A 17,315-nucleotide genomic window follows, 5' to 3' on the forward strand; every position below is an offset into this window, starting at 1 on the left:
ATTTTAAAAAATTTGGGTGTTTTCCGTTTTTTGGGGGTTAAATGGATTACGGGATTGTTGCAGTTTTCGGGTGTGGCACCGGATCCCCATTTTTTACCAAGAACTAATGATGCCTTGTCCTTACCGAGGGTCTCTCATTCAAGAAGTGTCACCGTCATGATTTATAGGAGGCGGACCGGAGGATGTTGCTGAGGCGAGATAGTCGGAGGAATGCGCGTTGCGTGGGCGTTGTGTGGGCTTCGATACAGCATCATTAACCTCCCGGGTACCATTTCTATTTTAAACCACTGGACCAAGAGCGAATGGGCCGTTTTTGAAATGGGTTATCAGGCGGTGGGGGTAAAAATAAACCCATTTCATAACAACGCGAGATCCCAACTTCCAAAAAAACGGCGAGGTAACCCGAAACAACCCAGTGGGCTTTCTTTTCAAACGTGAATTTGTGCGATTATCTCTAGTCCGGGTTGTATCAGTTGGCATAGAGGGGTTCGGGTTCTAATTTTCAATGGGACGTGACGGCTGAGCTAAACCTCGAGTAAAAACGGAAAGAGATAAAACGCGCTGCTCTGAAATGTTATCAGATTTGTCAAGAATATCCTGTTATACAGGGTGGATTTCCTTTCACCTTATCTTCGTGTGTTGTGGAGGCTACTTAACAGTAATTGCTGAACTTGTTCAAAACTTCCATTATGCCTCATCCTTCAGTTTTACAGTACATCAAGCACACAGTAATACAATTTTTAAAATACAATGCTTTCAGTCGTAAAAATATTATTTTTAATATTAAACCTGAATGTGTCGTCCTACTTTGCAAGTTAAAACGCATCACACCTGCTATCTCATCCTAAAGCCCTTCCTCTCGGTTCGACGATTTAAAATGCGAATCGGCATTGACTCTCAAAGCCAATGAAGGCAGGCGTTCCACAAGGAAGTGTCATTGGTCCAACCCTTTGTACCCTCTACACTGCTGACATACCTACACATCCAAACAACTCACAACATACGCGGATGACACCGCAATATCTATACAATCCAATACTATCCTAGCCACAGAAGCAATTAAACAACATCAGAACCTCATCACCGACTCAGGCTGAACGAGCAAATTAGCCAATAAGTTACGTTTACGCTCAACCGTCAAACCTCCCAACAAGTACACATAAATAACAAAATAATACCACCATCCAGCCAAGCCCACTGCCTTGGGCTTTACTTAGATAGCAGACATAGAGGCAAGCTAAGAAATTTAAAAATCTGCTAAAACCGAAGGCGAAGGTACTCCTCTCTCTCAGTCAATACGTGAGGAAAATTAGAGGCCACCAACCACTGCCCTCTTAACTACCACCTATTAGAGGCAGAACGATGCTAATTTTCTCAGGAGGAGGCAGAATCATATGAAGCATATCCCTGCATACGGTATAGCCACTTTGGTAAAGGCTATTTTCACACGAAAAGTATGCGCGAAGAAGCGAAGTGTGGTTGGAAATGTGCACTTTCCAATGTATGTTTATAATCACGCGTTCCACAACAGTTCTATATAGTCAAATTGAAGAAAAGGAATTAGTTGAATCTCCCACTCACAGATGCAGTGCTCCGTTAAGAAACCAGTTAAGATTCCGAGAATCTCCCTGCATCCTTTGAAGTGTTCGAATGTTGCATTATTTTCAAATCACGCAAGTATGTTCTTGGATTCCTTCTGTCCAGCGATTGATGTGGATTGTTTCCTTATTCTCACCTTATCTGCTACACTAAGGTACACTTAGTATTGTTACCCTACCACAAAATGTGTCCGGTGTCGATGTTTCCTCTGGCTACTTGCAAAATCTACTCACTTGACGCCGATCATTCCCAAGTTGAATGATACCACTGTTCCTGCTTCCTATGATATATTTTGCACATTCCAAAACGCGCAAGTAGGTTTGGATTCGTCTAGAAACATGTTAAGAACTCGAGTCTCGTCCTGCTTCCTTCTATGCATTTTGTAGTTTCTCATTTCCTATCTTGCAAGGGAGGTTCTCGAATAGCTTTAGTCCAGAGAGCGATGTAGATGGTTTACTTATCTTAACTTGTCTTCTATACTAAAGTATTGTTTGACCCTCGACACCGAACGGACGTTAAGGCATATGACAAAAATTACTTTGCATAGTGCAACACTCTTTGATAGTGTGGAACCCTATACCACAAATGGTTTTAAGTGTTGGCATTTCCTGTGTTTCCTTTCAGAATCTACACCTACTGTATTTACGCCCCCCAGTTGCAGTGCCCTATAAGAAACCAGTTAGGTTTCTGAGACTCATCCTGCTCCTTTTGATGATTCAGTAGTTTCGTTCTTATGAGTTGTTTTTCGCAATTTTCTGGATTGCTCAATCAACATTGTTTCCTCAATTAATTAAGATTTTTTGTAGAGATAAAAAGTCAGTGTGACGAGCGGGATTCGAACCCACGATTTTCGGCTAGATACGCCGCTGCTCTACCACTTGAACTATCGTGACCTCCATCTACTCGGACACTAACTTGCCATCTCAACCCCACCTGTTGAATTTTCCCTCCTTTTTGACATTTTTCAAATGTTGTGTAATCTATTTGTTTCTCGGCGATAAATGCAATGTCCTAGGAGAGCTTTAGTGAACGTATACTTCATTTTAACTTATTAAATTCACTAGTTTTCGTGGTCCACTTAACCAATTAATATATTTCAATTAATTAAGGTTTTTAGTTGAGATAAAAAAGTCAGTGTCACGAGCGGGATTCGAACACACGATCTTCGGCTGAATACGCCGCTGCTCTACCACTTGAGCAGCTATCGTGACCTCGATCCGTATAGAATTTCACTTTTACTCATACCTAACCTATTTAGTTATCTTGCAATTGAGCATCAACTGATGACATTCGAGTTAAGTCCTGTGATGGCTGTCTGACTGTCTGACATGGTATATCTTTGGTTTTGTCACCCAATTGCATGGTATTAAAGTTTATACGTCTATGGATTATTATGTATTTAATTGTAGTTTTTTATAATATGTGCCCCTTCTTTCGTCCCTAGATTCATTACTGGAACTGATTGTCCCTTCCTTGACCGCAATGGTTTTACCTGATTTCCACTTCTTTTTGGGTCTAGACTTGTTTGGAAATATAATTTCCATAGATAGAAAAAATAGAAATTTTTGTTTTATGCAGTTGATTTAATAATAATTTAATGTAACATAAAGCATGTGTAGTGTTGTTTCTTGGAGTTATTTGACGTCAGGCGCACTTTTTCCACACTTTCAACTCGCCGGTCGTTAAGTCAGCCCGGACTTCATATGAGCAATTACCGTAAAGTTTCCTATCTCGTGATGGAGTGCGAGGCATTAAGGGGTTTTAACTACTGCCACCCAAGTGGACGCGTTTCCCAGGAGGGGAGCATTTATTTTCCCCGCAGACGGGAGCGTTCTTCCGAGAAACAACCGAGGATCGGCAGCAGTCACGAGACGAGTAATTACAGGCGGCTACTTAAGCTAACTGCACATTTAGGTGTTCGTCATTCAACAGGGCACTTGGATCCAATCATTGGGCCGATTAAGATTAAAATTTCCTGGGATGGAACACCTTCCCCATGCGATAGACACGAATTTAACTGCTCTTTCGTTTGAGAGCTTTAAAAGCAAATTAAGTGTAGCAACACTAGTAATTATATTTTTCTAACGAGTTTATCAGTCCTTTAAACTTTGGGTCGCTCTTAAATATAAAGAATTGGCCAATTATAGAAGAGAAGTGTTCAAAAGTGTTATCCCGTTTCAGCCCTACTGACTTCCAGGCATCCGAACAACTCTATTATAACAAAAAATCCCATTATGCAAAGGGGCTGGGGCTTATAATTATAAGCGGGAGGCTTTCCTTTCGGGTTAATCCGCTCTGTCACGTTTGATGCTGCAGGTACTATTTTTTTTCCAGCCCTCCTTCTGACATATGGTGGCTTCGGGCTATTCCATCGAGCCCGTTTTTGGGAGGTATTTCACCCGAATCCCAGGTGGCACGTGCCCTTCCTTTCTTGATAGGCCCCATTTGATAAAGTGAAAAGGAACTTGCTTAGTATTTCAGCGTATACAATTGATTGGAGGGGTCCGTTCGAATCATTCGTGTTGGATGATCCGAATGTCTTTTTCCCAAAGTGCTGTGAGCAAGGTTTAACACTACTTAGTTTACATATTTTATTCGTGTCAGGTGCATCCTTCTCCAATGGAAGCTGAAGACTTTTTTATCCTGAATTGTGAATTCTGGCATATATTACCAACTTTGACTTTGACTAAGTACTTAATACATTAGAAATGTGTGGTGTTTAATGACCGTTAGTCAATGATTATGCGGAGATCGTGAAATGCAGTCTGGTGTGACGTAGGATTTAGAAAAACATTTTCTTTGTCGTGCCAACATTTCGATCTTTATTGTGATCATCTTCAGGGCCTGGGATTTATAAACATAGTTTGAATTTTGCAAATATTTTTTTCCACATCCTACATGTATTTATAAAATTCAAATAATGTTTATAAATGCCAGGCCCTGAAGATGCTCTCAATAAAGATCGAAACGTTGGCACGATAAAGAAAATGTTTTTCTAAAACCCGTCACACCGACCGTATCTCACGATCTCTGAATAATTAATACATTAGATTTTTTTCTCTTTCCCTTGGAGAGGTCAGTTTTACGGCGATGTTTAATTATAATGGCTCTTTTAATTCTGCGAGGTGATGTCGTTTTCATCAATCTTGGTCTTTTTTCTTCGGTAGTTGGTTTGTGTCGGGATATCACCCTGCTTACATCCTGATCAACTACTGAAGATGGCGCAAAGCTGAGACGCTTCACGTAGATAAAAACAAAATTAAGAGAAATATCTCTTTCTGATCTTCAGGGTGGTGAACAAGCAGTTAGGACATTTACAACCATTTTGTTTTTCATCTTCTTCAGTTGGTTTGTGTCGGTCCCTCACCCTACTTATTCCTTGATCGAAATGTTTCCGACAGACAATAATCGGGAAGGAATAAGTTACCGGTTCATCCCCCAGGAGACCTCAAGATTCAGATGAACCATTAGAAATTTGACAGAATGTTTTCCCATATTTATACATTCACACTAAAATAATTTTATAAATTCCATCAATGTCAAAAATACACATTTTGACACTAAGTTCATCCTAGTCTGTCATCTTCGGTAATGAATTTGTTTCTCACCCTGCTTATATCCCTTATCAACTAATAAAGATTGCAAAAAGCCGAAACGCGCCATATGGATGAAGATAAAAATAAAAAGAATATCTGGTTCAGTTATACTTACGTCTTTTATCTTCTTGTCGTAATTGGTTTCTCATCTGGCTTAACGCCTTGAACCACTGAAGATGGCGAAAAGTCTAAACGGTTCTGATAAATAAAAACAAAATTAAGAGAAATATTTTTTCCAGGTTTGCGAGGATATAGACCTGTAGTTAGGTTGTTTTCGTTCATCTTGATCTTCATCTTCAGTAGTGGTGTCTCTGCCTCACCCAGCTTATAGTTCTGATCAACCACTGAAGATACAAGCTCAAACGCGACTGATTTATCAAAACAAAATTAAGAGTTTCAGGTCTGCAAGTTGATAAACCTGTATTTAGGTAGTTTTCGTTCATCCAGGTGTGCTGTCTTCAATAGTTTTTTTTTTCTGTGCCTAACCCTGATCAACTGCTAAAGAGTAGGCGAAAACCCCATACTCGTATTTTAGATTAAATGTAAATTAAGAGGAATAATTCTTTGAAGTCTGCAGGAGGACGACCCTGTAGTTTGATCTTCCATTTTCGGTAATTGATTCGTGTCGTTATCTAACCCTGCTTAAATCCTTGATCTTGCATCGTCTATAAGGTTTATGAAAAATAAGAAACATTAATTGTCTTAAAATCAGATCACGTCTATCTGTCGAGTGGTTATGCCACCTGGTTCTCGTCCCATGTTTGCTTTCTTTTTCATTAAACAGGAAACAAAAGACACATTTAAATATAAACCATGAGTAATATAATCTCGAATGGGCGTAATATAAATTTAGCAAGTATAAATTCTCCATGCAGATCGTTTTATTTTGTTTATTACAGAATGTCCAGAATAAATCTACTAAATGTGGCCGAGTTTAATGCGAAAATAAAGGAAAACGTTCCATATTAATGTGGGCTCCGTTGAACATTTTTCCTTTTATTTTTTGTACTGAATTCAGAAATTGTTTACAAAGGAAGAACACTAAAGGAAACTTCAGGTTTTAATAGAATAAAAGGTGAAACGGTTATAAAGGTAAAAATGAGAAATTGAATATACTTGTGTGAAGTGTTGATTTCTTGCTTCTTTGAATATATTTAATTTAATATATTTAATTGCTTATCAAAGACGTATACAAGCAAACAGAGTTGAGGCCTGCTAACTTTTGTGCCTTTCGTATTCTATTAACGTTAGTTCTTGGTTACTTAACATATCTAACTTGCGTATAAACGAAGAGTAGTGCAAGAAACGAAAAAAGAAAGAAGAAACAAATCTCTGAAGACTGGAAATGACTGAAGAAGGAAGGATCAAAACAGGTTAAAGCAGGAAAAAAAATTTAATTTCACACGATTTCAAGTCACTTTTCAAAAGATAATCTATCAAACTTTTTTTTTCTACCGTTTGCTTTAAAAATAATTATTAACCTTTATTGAGGGAGTGGTTAGAGCGATATACATTTCAAAAAAAAAAAATTACTGTAAAGTGGTTTGACCCCTCTCGTTCTCGACGCCCAACGGGTTATTTGGATGTTAAGCACTCAGGAACTTCACTACTTTACTTTTACTTGCTTCATCATTATTTATTCTGAACACGGACACACAAAACTTATTCGAACACCTAGGAATTACCTACCTGGACAGTTTAGCTCTTTTAGCATATGACCGACCAGTGCACCTGTGAGGTTTCTCCATAAGGTCACCAATTTGGTCGTTTGCGATGGTCCTGGTTTCCATTCTTCAATAGTGGATTTCTGTCGGTGCTTCGACCTGGTGATACCTAACAAACTGACAAAACAGCTAGTCAGACAGGTTTTTTCTTAATTAAAAGTGCGATGATTTTTGAAGCATTGATTCATTTTTTGAAAACTCCTTTGATACTTTTTTTTCTTTTTCGCAACTAATTAACCTACACACCTTCAATATTGGGCTTCTGTTAGTGCCTCAACCTGCTTATAACACTGATAAGTTTAAAATGTGAAATCACATCTGACCAAAACAGTGAGTATAGGCAAACCAGTGTCATCGGGCTCTACTACATGCCAGCAAGATGTTACGCCTAACGTCCAAATTTTGAACAGAGGGTTTCTACCGATGTCTTAACCTGCGTACAGCACTGACACATTGGAAATAGTGAATTGTCGAAATGAGTCTGACTAAAACCGGGAGTATATGCAGAAGAGTTATTGGACTTTTTTTTGGAACGTTTCACCTCAAGTGATTCATTTCCAATAATTAAAACAAAATGGACTTATTAATCTCTTTGGGACCATTATAATGTCAGGTTTTTACAGTTAGGTGCAATAATTTTTCAGAAAATCTGGCGCTTTTTTGAAAATCAAAGCTTCATCTCTTCCCAAAGTTGTAAAAAGAAAAAAACCACTTAATCTACCTGCACTTTTGAAACCAGCTCTGGACTGCTGGGTATCTGTATCTCACGTAGAACATCAGACGGTTTAAAATCTTTTTTACCATTAAATATTAAAATCACCCGAGTTTATGACTTGTATTATTGTTTGATTATGGACGTTAATATGAAATAATGAAAGGTTACATAGGCTAAAAATACAAATCTAATTAAAGCTGTTTTGTACTGTGTATAATCCACTTTTCACAACAAAAAAAACACATCCTTGTGTTACATCTCATAAAAATGTTATATATATATATATATATATATATATATATATATACCTATTTTGTGCACTTTAAGTATCACTAATATTTAATATCAACATCTCACTAACAAGGAGAAATTTTGACATTCCCAAAAACACGTGTTTTATTTTTAATTTTTAATACACAATTACAAAAGTAAACGTGTTTGAATGTTATTTACGATCATATTATTATTAAAAGCAATTATGTGTACGAGGAAAGTAAACACTACCTAAGAAACATTAGACTGATTTTCACCTGATCTTTATCATCGTTCGGTGCGCCACCCTACTTATAACCCCGATCAGCTCTCTTCTGTCAGACCAATATCGAGGATAGGCCGAGCAAAATGATCGGGAAAAAACCATGGTGCAAACCTTATTATATTTAAAAGGTGCATAATTTACTATGGTTAACTTTCTCCCTGTTTTAAAGATTAAATAAGGCTTTTGAAATTCTGGAAATCACTTGAAGGGAGTTTTATATATTTTTTTGTTATTACTTAAAATGTTGATTTTTCTCTTCGTTTTTTGCAAGGCAGCATCCTAACTCTCATTCACTATTTAGTGTACTTTTCCGAATATGACTCCATGCTTTAAGCAAACCAGGACCCAGTATGGGTCTTCAGTAACTTCCAGAACATCCAGGATGTCAGATGCCTTATTTTGCTATTAAGATAGTTACGAATATACGTTTACTAGCTTTCGAAATTTTCATTTGCTAAATGTGCTAATGTATTCAGGTAGATTATTCGTCATTCGAACCCGCATTATCGCCTCATACAAATATTTATTCACAAATCTAGGATTTTAGGAAAACTGACACCCTTAAGATGGCGAAATACCTTAAACGGGTTAAATAGATCAACCCAGCGAGGATAGTTAGACTAAAATGATCGTTAACAATCAAATTTTATAGAAACTATATATTTTAATGTTTTGCTAAAGAATGTTTGATGAAGTTATGTATTGTGCTACCTTCCTGGACAATATTTGTTAATTGGAAGAATGGTTCAAGAAATAGAGAACCAGAGTCAACGAAACCAACCTCACAACAATTTTGTCCGTGTGATGTGGATGGTTTACTTATTCCTAACTTGCCTTCTATACTAAAGTATTGTTTGACCCTCGACACCGAACGGATTTTAAAGCCCATTTGATGACAAAAACTACTTTGCACAGTGCATAGCACTCTGATATGTGGAACCCTATACCACAAATGTTTTCAGGTGTTGTCTCCTGTGTTTCCTTTCAGAATCTACTCGTACTGTTTTTACGCCAAACTTTCCCAGATGCAGTGCCCTGTAAAGGAACCATTTAGGTTTCTGGGACTCTTCCTGTTCCTTTTGATGAATTCAAAAGTTTCGTTCTTATGGGTTATTTTTCTTAATTTCCGAAGGGAATTCTTTTTAGATTCCCTGATCAACATTGTTTTTTCATTGTCACAATACCTTCGATTCTTGGTCGTCAATGGTTTGTAACCCTATGCCAAAAGAGGTTCTGGAAATATACCTTTCTTGCAAGGGCATCTGATTCTGTCCAACAGCTCTGTATTGAATGGCCCTTTAGTTACCTTGCAATTGAGCATCAACTGATGACATTCGAGTTAAGTCCTTTGATGGCTGTCTGACTATCTACATGATATATCTTTGATTTTGTTGCTCAATTGCATGGAGTTAAAAGTATACGCCTATGGATCATTAAGTATTTAATTGTAGTTTGTTTTTATGTGCCTTTTTGCGCCCCTAGATTCATCACACATTTGTCGTAAACAATTCCCTCCGTTAATTGGGATAGTTGAGACTTTACTTCCATGAAAAGACTTAGGAATTTCATTCAAAAGTATAGAACCGAACAGACTTTGTGAACTATTCAAAAGACTAGATATCAATAGATCTAAACTCTCCCTAGAGAACAAAAACCTCATCTAAACATGATCACTGCAACCAAACTGTACGGAATTGAAATGTTCAACCAAACGTGTCTCCAAACGATCCAGTCACTCCAATCCAAAATCCTTGGAACCATTGCCCAAGGTCCGAACTTCGTATCCAACTTTACTATCTACAAGTCATAGAAACTGTCAAATCCCATTTGTCCATAAAACCATAGACCCTCTTAGCAACCTCCTAGCCCAACGCCTTTAATCCTAAACCATTTCCCGTAATACCCTAAGACGCATAAAACACCAATGGCCGGGCGATTTTCTCCCTTGTGGGAAAGGTAAATAATGCTGGGGTAGGAGTGTAATTTATGGATTAATTCTCCACTCTTATGTTATAATAAAAAAGCCATAAATGGAAGAAAGAAGAATAGTGATGGAATATTTCGTTAAATGAGGAAAGTAAGGGTTTCGTAGATGGCATTATATATTGTGGTTAAGGAAAAAAAAAGCCTTTTTAGGATGTTTCGAAGAATGGTGGAGGTAATTAGATCACATTTGGAGATTTGTGAATGTTCTACTTTACTTCAGAAAGTTGAAAAGGATTGAGAAGTAGATGAAGAAGAAGTCTTATACTAAGGTTACGTATTACATGTGCGTGGTTGCGTAATTTATGTCTTAATGAGATTTCATGAGAGGATTCCGAACGGATTGCGAATAGGGAATAGATAAAATACATTCAAGCCAATATTTCAAAATTGTTTATAGGTTCACTAATTTCGTGGTCCGCTTGACCAATTAATATATTACAATTAATTAAGGTTTTTAGTTGTGATAAAAAAGTCAATGGTACGAGCGGGATTCGAACCCACGATCTTCGGCTTGACTAATTGATTAAATTCACTTATATCGTGGTCCGCTTGACCAATTGATATATGACAATTAATTGGTCAAGCGGACCACGAAATTAGTGAATTTAATGATTAAAAATGAAGTGTACTTCGCTAAAGCTCTCCGTGGCCACTTCATTTGTCGTCGAGAATCCAACCCGATTACATGACATTTGAAAAATGGCAAAAAGGAGGGAAAATTCAAAAGGTGCGGTTGAGATGGGAAGTTGGATCGAGGTCACGATAGCTCATGTGGTAGAGCAGCGGCAAATCGTGGGTTCGAATCCCACTCGTGCCATTGACTTTTTTTATCTCAACTACAAACCTTAATTAATTGAAATTGTTTATAGGTGTAATTGTATTTTTAAAGCTATCTTTGTGTTATTAATTTTATTTTATTTTTGTTTCAGTCAAGACGGAAAGAGCTATACAAGTCCCTGGCAATGGACCACACCGGTCACTGTAAGCGGAGAATGACAACCAACCTAAAAGATTTAAAAAGGCTGTGAACACTTTAAATATTTTCCTAATTAAGAATAAAATAATTAAGAAAAAGAAAACTGTTGATTCTTTAATATTATATATTTTAGTATTTTTGAAGTAGTATTTATATTTAAAAGAAACGTTAGACCCAGTTATAGTTTAATATATGTTTTGTTTATGCCTTTGTAGAGTTTAATTTGGATTTTCTTTTTCGTTTACCTGGAAAAGTTCTGTTGTTAATATTGCTACGTATACAGGGACAGAAGCCATATCCTCAGATAAGCTCAGCCTCTGAAGCATTCTACCTCTAATTTTCTTTTAAATTCACACATCTTTCTCTAAAATTAAAATTCTGTTTTGTTTTGTAATCCCTTATGAAAATTTTGCCCGACGAATCAAATAATCACTTGCTGTCCTACCGGAGACTGAGCTTCGTTTCGTTTTTAATATGTAAGAATGGTGCTTAATCGATTTAGGATCGAGCACTGAAGATTTTCTGAATTACTTTATATTTTTGTCGCCGGACGTAGGTAGCGAAGAGGATTTGTTTTGTTGTCGCCACTGACAAGCTAAAACCAGTGGTCTATATCAAGAAGACAATATCATACATGTTAACTAAATTATTGCTAACTTTTAATCGATATGTATATAATCAAAAACAATTAGTATGTAAAACCACCGAAGACGTGGAAAATAAAAAAAGGGGTTTCCTATTCTGCGTTTTATTTACCAAAATATGTATATAAGTATGATGAAAAATGTGTTTTATAATTTAAGAAAAAGAAAAACCTGAAAATTTGACATGAAAGTTTTCGAAATGTCATAACATGTATATGTAAGATGTGTACAAAAGTAATTTAACAATGTGCAATTAACTCTGTACCTTAAAAGCTTATGAAGTTTTGCAGAAGCATATTGTTCTTATTTTGTTATTATTATTTTTTTTTACAAAAACCAAAGATATTGAAATACTTTTATTTTAGTTTAGCATAACTGCTACTGAGTACTTGTTAGCTTTTCATATTTCATACGTGTTTTTATGGACAAAAGAAAAGACATTCCCAAGATACTTCATGAAACCAACGTTCTACACAGGCTTCTTTGGTTATCTTTTCGATCATTTCTTATCATTTTCGTTTAATTTTTGTTTCTGCTTGCGTATGTGAAAGTGTGCAAAGAAAGAGCCCAAATAAGAAAGAAAAGAACTGTAATCTCAATAAAAAGTTTGTCGGTCGAAAAGATATTTGGAAAAATAATGGGAGTATCGGGTCAATGTTCCCAAATGGGAAAAACAAAAATGCATGTTTGTATGTTTAGTAATATTTTCTGTGAAGTAACGCCGGCATGATTAAATGTCGCGATATTTTAATTATGTACATAGATAAAGAAAAATTCTGTAATTTCTGTTCTATTGTGATTACGTTCCGTTAAGTCTAATGACTGTTAGTTGGTAACCATATATCAAACAGGGTTATTCCTGTAGTTGTTTAATAAAACATAGAAAAGTATTAATTTATACTGTTGTATCTTTTTTTTAAAATAAAATAATCCTTTACTCACATCCTGTGTACAAAAATAACTAAGGAAGGGTAAGCATTTACGTCGATAATCAATGTCTTAAGATTAATATCTTAAGAACCCAGAAGGAAGGTCAGACAAAACTAGAACAAAGTCTAAATATGCAACTCTGGAATATTCGGATTTTGTTTTTTAAAGGAAAAATATTGATTGAAAAAGTGCGGGCGAACACGCCTGACCACTATAAATCAGCGAAATGATCAACAGTGATCTCAGCTCGAAGGAATTTATTAACCACAAAGTTACCCAGTTCTAGGAAACAGTTAAGTATATTGGTTTTATAATAAAGAAATAAAACAAACCATGGATATAAAGTGAATGAAAATCTTTATGTTTTATAGACAAAATTTTGGCATTTGTATCACCATCACAGTTCATCATTAATTCATCAAATCATTCAGTTTTAAATAACAAGGTTTGTAAAGATTGGACTTCATCCAAATCTCAGGTAGTGTATAAAAGGTCTGCTAATGCTGTCAGAAGGTTTATTCAATGAATTTCAGGTAATCCTAGGAATTCTACATATTGTAAATGCAAACGATATCTGTTTAAAACTGCCTTGGAGGAAATGATTTGGTGAAATTTAATATCAACTTGCTTTGACCACAATTTTGGTCTTTCCTTTCTCAGTCTAACTTATTTCCTCCATCCAGGCTTTTTTAGCACAAACGAATAACACATTAAATAGGCATCGAAGCAACCATTGGATTTTGCTAACTGTTCTATTAAAATAAGATTAAACCCATTAGATTTCGTGTTCCGATTGACCAAGTAACTTCTTTCAATTAATAAATCTTTTTATGTAAGGTATTGGTTGAAACGATAAGTTAGTAGCCAAGCCGAAGGTCGTGGGTTCGAATCCCGCTCGTGACACTAACTTTTTCATTTCAACCAATACCTTACATTAAAAGATTAATTGAAATAACAATAAACGTTCTTTCAAGATTTTCCTATATGTTCTAAAGTTTTAAGGAATGGTTATACATAGGTTTTCTGGTGTTTTAAGAATTATTATTTATGATTAAATAATTTCTTCTCAAAGGTAATTAAAATGGCAGAGTTACTAGATTATCTGTTAAAAAATTGCTCGATGAAAATTGTTAAGAAATGTAGCCTCTTCTTGCTTTGACTATATTTTTTATTGTTCCATACTCAACCTACTTCTTTCCTCTTTCTGAGTTTTAAGTATGAACATAGATATATTAATATGGTATTTATGCCGCCGTTAAATTGTGTTATTTGTATTACCGTGCTATTAAAATATAGTTTAAATGCTGGTTGATAGGAATCATTGGTGAAATTTAATTCCTCCATTCTTGACCACGTTTTTGAACTTAACATAGTCAGTCTAACTACTTTCCTCACTATGATTTTTAAGTAGCAAAGTAATATATTTTAATAGGGTATTAACGCAACCGTTTTTTGTGTTAAATGTGTTATTGTGCTATTAAAATATGAATAACTGTCAAGATCCTTTCAGGATTTTCTTCTCATTCATTTTCTAAAGTTTTGAGGATTTCGAGTATTTCATGAATTCTTGTTCGCGATTTAATCTCTTTCCGAAGAAAATGAAAATAACAGGGTTGCTGGATTGTCTGTTTAAAAGTGCGCCGGTAGAAATTCTTTCATCCTGCTTTGTCCACTTTTTGATCGTTTTAAACATAAACTAACTTCTTTCGTCTTTCTGAGTTTAAGGTAAGAATGTATTTATATATTGATAGGATTATTCACGCCTCCGTTAAACTGTGTTATTTGTATTACTGTGCTATTAAAATTTAGTTTATAAGTTGGTTGATAGGAATCATTGGATGAAATTTAATTTCGCCATTCTTGACCACGGTTTTGAACTTTCCATAGTCAATCTAACTATTTTCCTCACTACGATTTTTAAGTAGCAAAGTAATATATATTAACAGGGTATTAACAGAACCGTTGTTTGTGTTAAATGTGTTATTGTGCTATTAAAGTATGAACAACTGTCAAGATCCTTTCAAGATTTTCTTCTCATTCATTTTCTAAAGGATCGAGGCATTCGAGTGCTTCATGAATTCTTGTTCGTGTTTTAATCTCTTTCCGAAGAAAATTAAAATAACAGGATTGCTAGATTATCTGTTTAAAAGTGCGCTGGTAGAATTCTTCCATCCTGCTTTGTCCACTTTTTTGATCGTTTTAAACTTAAACTAACTTCTTTACTCTTTCTGAGTTTAAGGTAAGAATGTATTTATATATTGATAGGATTATTCACGCCTCCGTTAAACTGTGTTATTTGTATTACTGTGCTATTAAAATTTAGTTTACAAGTTGGTTGATAGGAATCATTGGATGAAATTCAATTCCGCCATTCTTGCCCACGTTTTTGATCTTTCCATAGTCAATCTTATAACTTATAATAATCTTAAAACTTACAACTTCTTTACTCACTATGATTTTCAAGTAACAAATTAATATATATTAATAGGTTATTTGATGCCACCGTTGTTTGTATTAAACGTATTATTGTGCTATTATTATATGAAAAAATATCCTTTCAAGATTTTCTTCTCATAAATGTTCTGTTCAAAGTTTTGAGGATTTCGAGTGTTTTATAAGTTCTTGTTCATGATTAAAAAATATAATTAAAATGACTGACAAACGGTAAAAAGTCAAAGATTTTAAATAGTGGTACAATAATTCGCACCAAATTTTCCTGAACAAATGTGTTTAAGGATCTGGCAATAAATTGGCTAAAACGAATCCGAATAGTTTTATAAACAAAAATATTTTTAGCCTACTTTGCAAGTGGATCTTTTTAGTGTTAATAACTTTAGATAGATAAATAAGAAAGTAAATAGATCTAATCTCAATTAGTACCATCCTGAAAAGTATATTCTTACCCTAAGTTAAAAAAATATAAAAAATAAAAATAAATCGATTGATTTATAAATCTTGAAATACATGCACATCAAAGGCAGAAAACCATGTTTAAAAATATTATTTAAATTACAATTTTAAAAATTATTCTCGCCTCCTAGGGAAAGCAAGAACGGACATGAGTGGGTAATTTTCGACCTATCACTCTGTATAAAACAATTTCATTAAAATCAGTGATCCCACGTCCTTATCCTCCCCGTTCTTAGTAATTTCTTGAACAATTAACAAATATCCGTGGAAATTACAATCGAATGAGGATTCGAAGTTAAATCTCGCCGGTTTTAACAGGCGCGAAGTAAGGAAAACCCAGAGACACGAGGTCTTACAATTAGTTAAAGCTGAACTTCGTTTGAACTTGATTGTCTCTTTAAGCTCGGATGCTATGTCTGAAGGGCGCTTGGAGGGGAGTGATGCGGGCTTCACCGCACCCTGTAATTCCCCTGCCGGCGTAAATGTACATTTTCACAATTCGCACTTTGCAAAGTTGTAAATTACAACGTGTTTTCAAAAAAATGGCACGATTTTCTCGAAAATTAGTTTTACAAAAACCCGGTAAGCTGCATTACATGTAACATATGGGATGGAACGGCCAAGTCTTATACAATTTTATAGTGTTCATCGAATTTATTTTATTCAGGAACCATTCTAACAAACTTAAAGATGTCTAAATTGACGTAGTTAAGTTGTAAGTTGAAAAACAGTTCTAACAATATTTGCCGTCGTTTTTATAACTTTTTGACCCTATTTTTCACATATTTAAATAACAGATCAACTCAACATAAATTAAAACATTATGTAAAAATGACATTTATATTTCCAGGAGAAATGAGGGATGTCGGTGCTTTTCCTTATTATGCCAGTCTTATGATTAAAAGCTGGCAAAGCTTTAAAAAAAATTCATAAAACTGATCACGAATGAGCTATAAAACTTGTGACTAAAAAATAGAAAGATCTAAAAACATTTGCGTTGATATGCCTTCAATTTAAAGCCTTTCTTTTCTTTAGATTGGTTATACCTCATTTACCGCCAAGGCGTAAAATCCTACCGCTAGAAATTGTCTTTAATGACCAATCGGTAGATTTTTAGGGCCAAGAAACAATTCTCTTTGAAATATAGACGAAAGTAAAAAGTTTTTCGAAATGTTAGAAAGTGGTAAAAAAGCGCAGTAATGATTCAGGGATTTTTTGGGATCTGGCGTTCATTTTAAGCAAATCTGATGCAGAAAGGATTGGAACATCTGCGAGACGGGGGGACTCATCTGGAGGACGAAAAGTGGATTTTCCTCCAGTGCAATGTTATTACCTATTCACGTATTCCTACCGCCTTATGCCGGCAAAAAGGAATGATTTAAAAGTTTTGTGATTTGGCGAAAAGAGGGCCGATGTGCTGGGAATTTATCAACAGCCGACGAAATAAAAGAAGGGGGATCTTCAATTGTAACGAAGTTTATCTGGTCTTTACCTTAATATTTTCTTTGAAAATATGGTGAAGTTATACGGGAAAAATTGGTTCTTATAGAGGGTATCCGTTTTAGCTGGCCCGGCTGAATTTCTCTTGAACCAATGGCACTATTTAAAAAAAATAGTTTAGTATTTTTTAGTCTAGTTTCAAAAGTTTACCTATTTTGGAGAAAAATGGTACAGGGTACCTCATGCCCAGTGCAACT

At 35.3% G+C, this 17,315-nt stretch overlaps 1 protein-coding gene across 3 annotated transcripts in view; it reads left to right on the top strand.

The window, feature by feature from the left end:
* LOC106664232 overlaps positions 1–11,240 on the top strand; it is a 98,846-nt gene extending 87,606 nt beyond the window's left edge. For 2 of the 3 annotated variants that reach the window (XM_014389738.2, XM_014389741.2), the window contains one exon: positions 11,088–11,240. In XM_014389738.2, coding sequence (XP_014245224.1) covers positions 11,088–11,186 — 99 coding nt within the window. In that variant the 3' untranslated portion in view covers positions 11,187–11,240. The remainder of the gene's footprint in view (positions 1–11,087) is intronic. The other variant, XM_014389740.2, reaches the window with a different exon arrangement.
* Positions 11,241–17,315: the final 6,075 nt, after the last annotated feature.

Source organism: Cimex lectularius, unplaced genomic scaffold (genome assembly GCF_000648675.2).
Source record: "Cimex lectularius strain Harlan isolate CLEC.00 unplaced genomic scaffold, Clec_2.1 scaffold98, whole genome shotgun sequence".
NCBI classification, from domain to species: Eukaryota; Metazoa; Arthropoda; class Insecta; order Hemiptera; family Cimicidae; genus Cimex; species Cimex lectularius.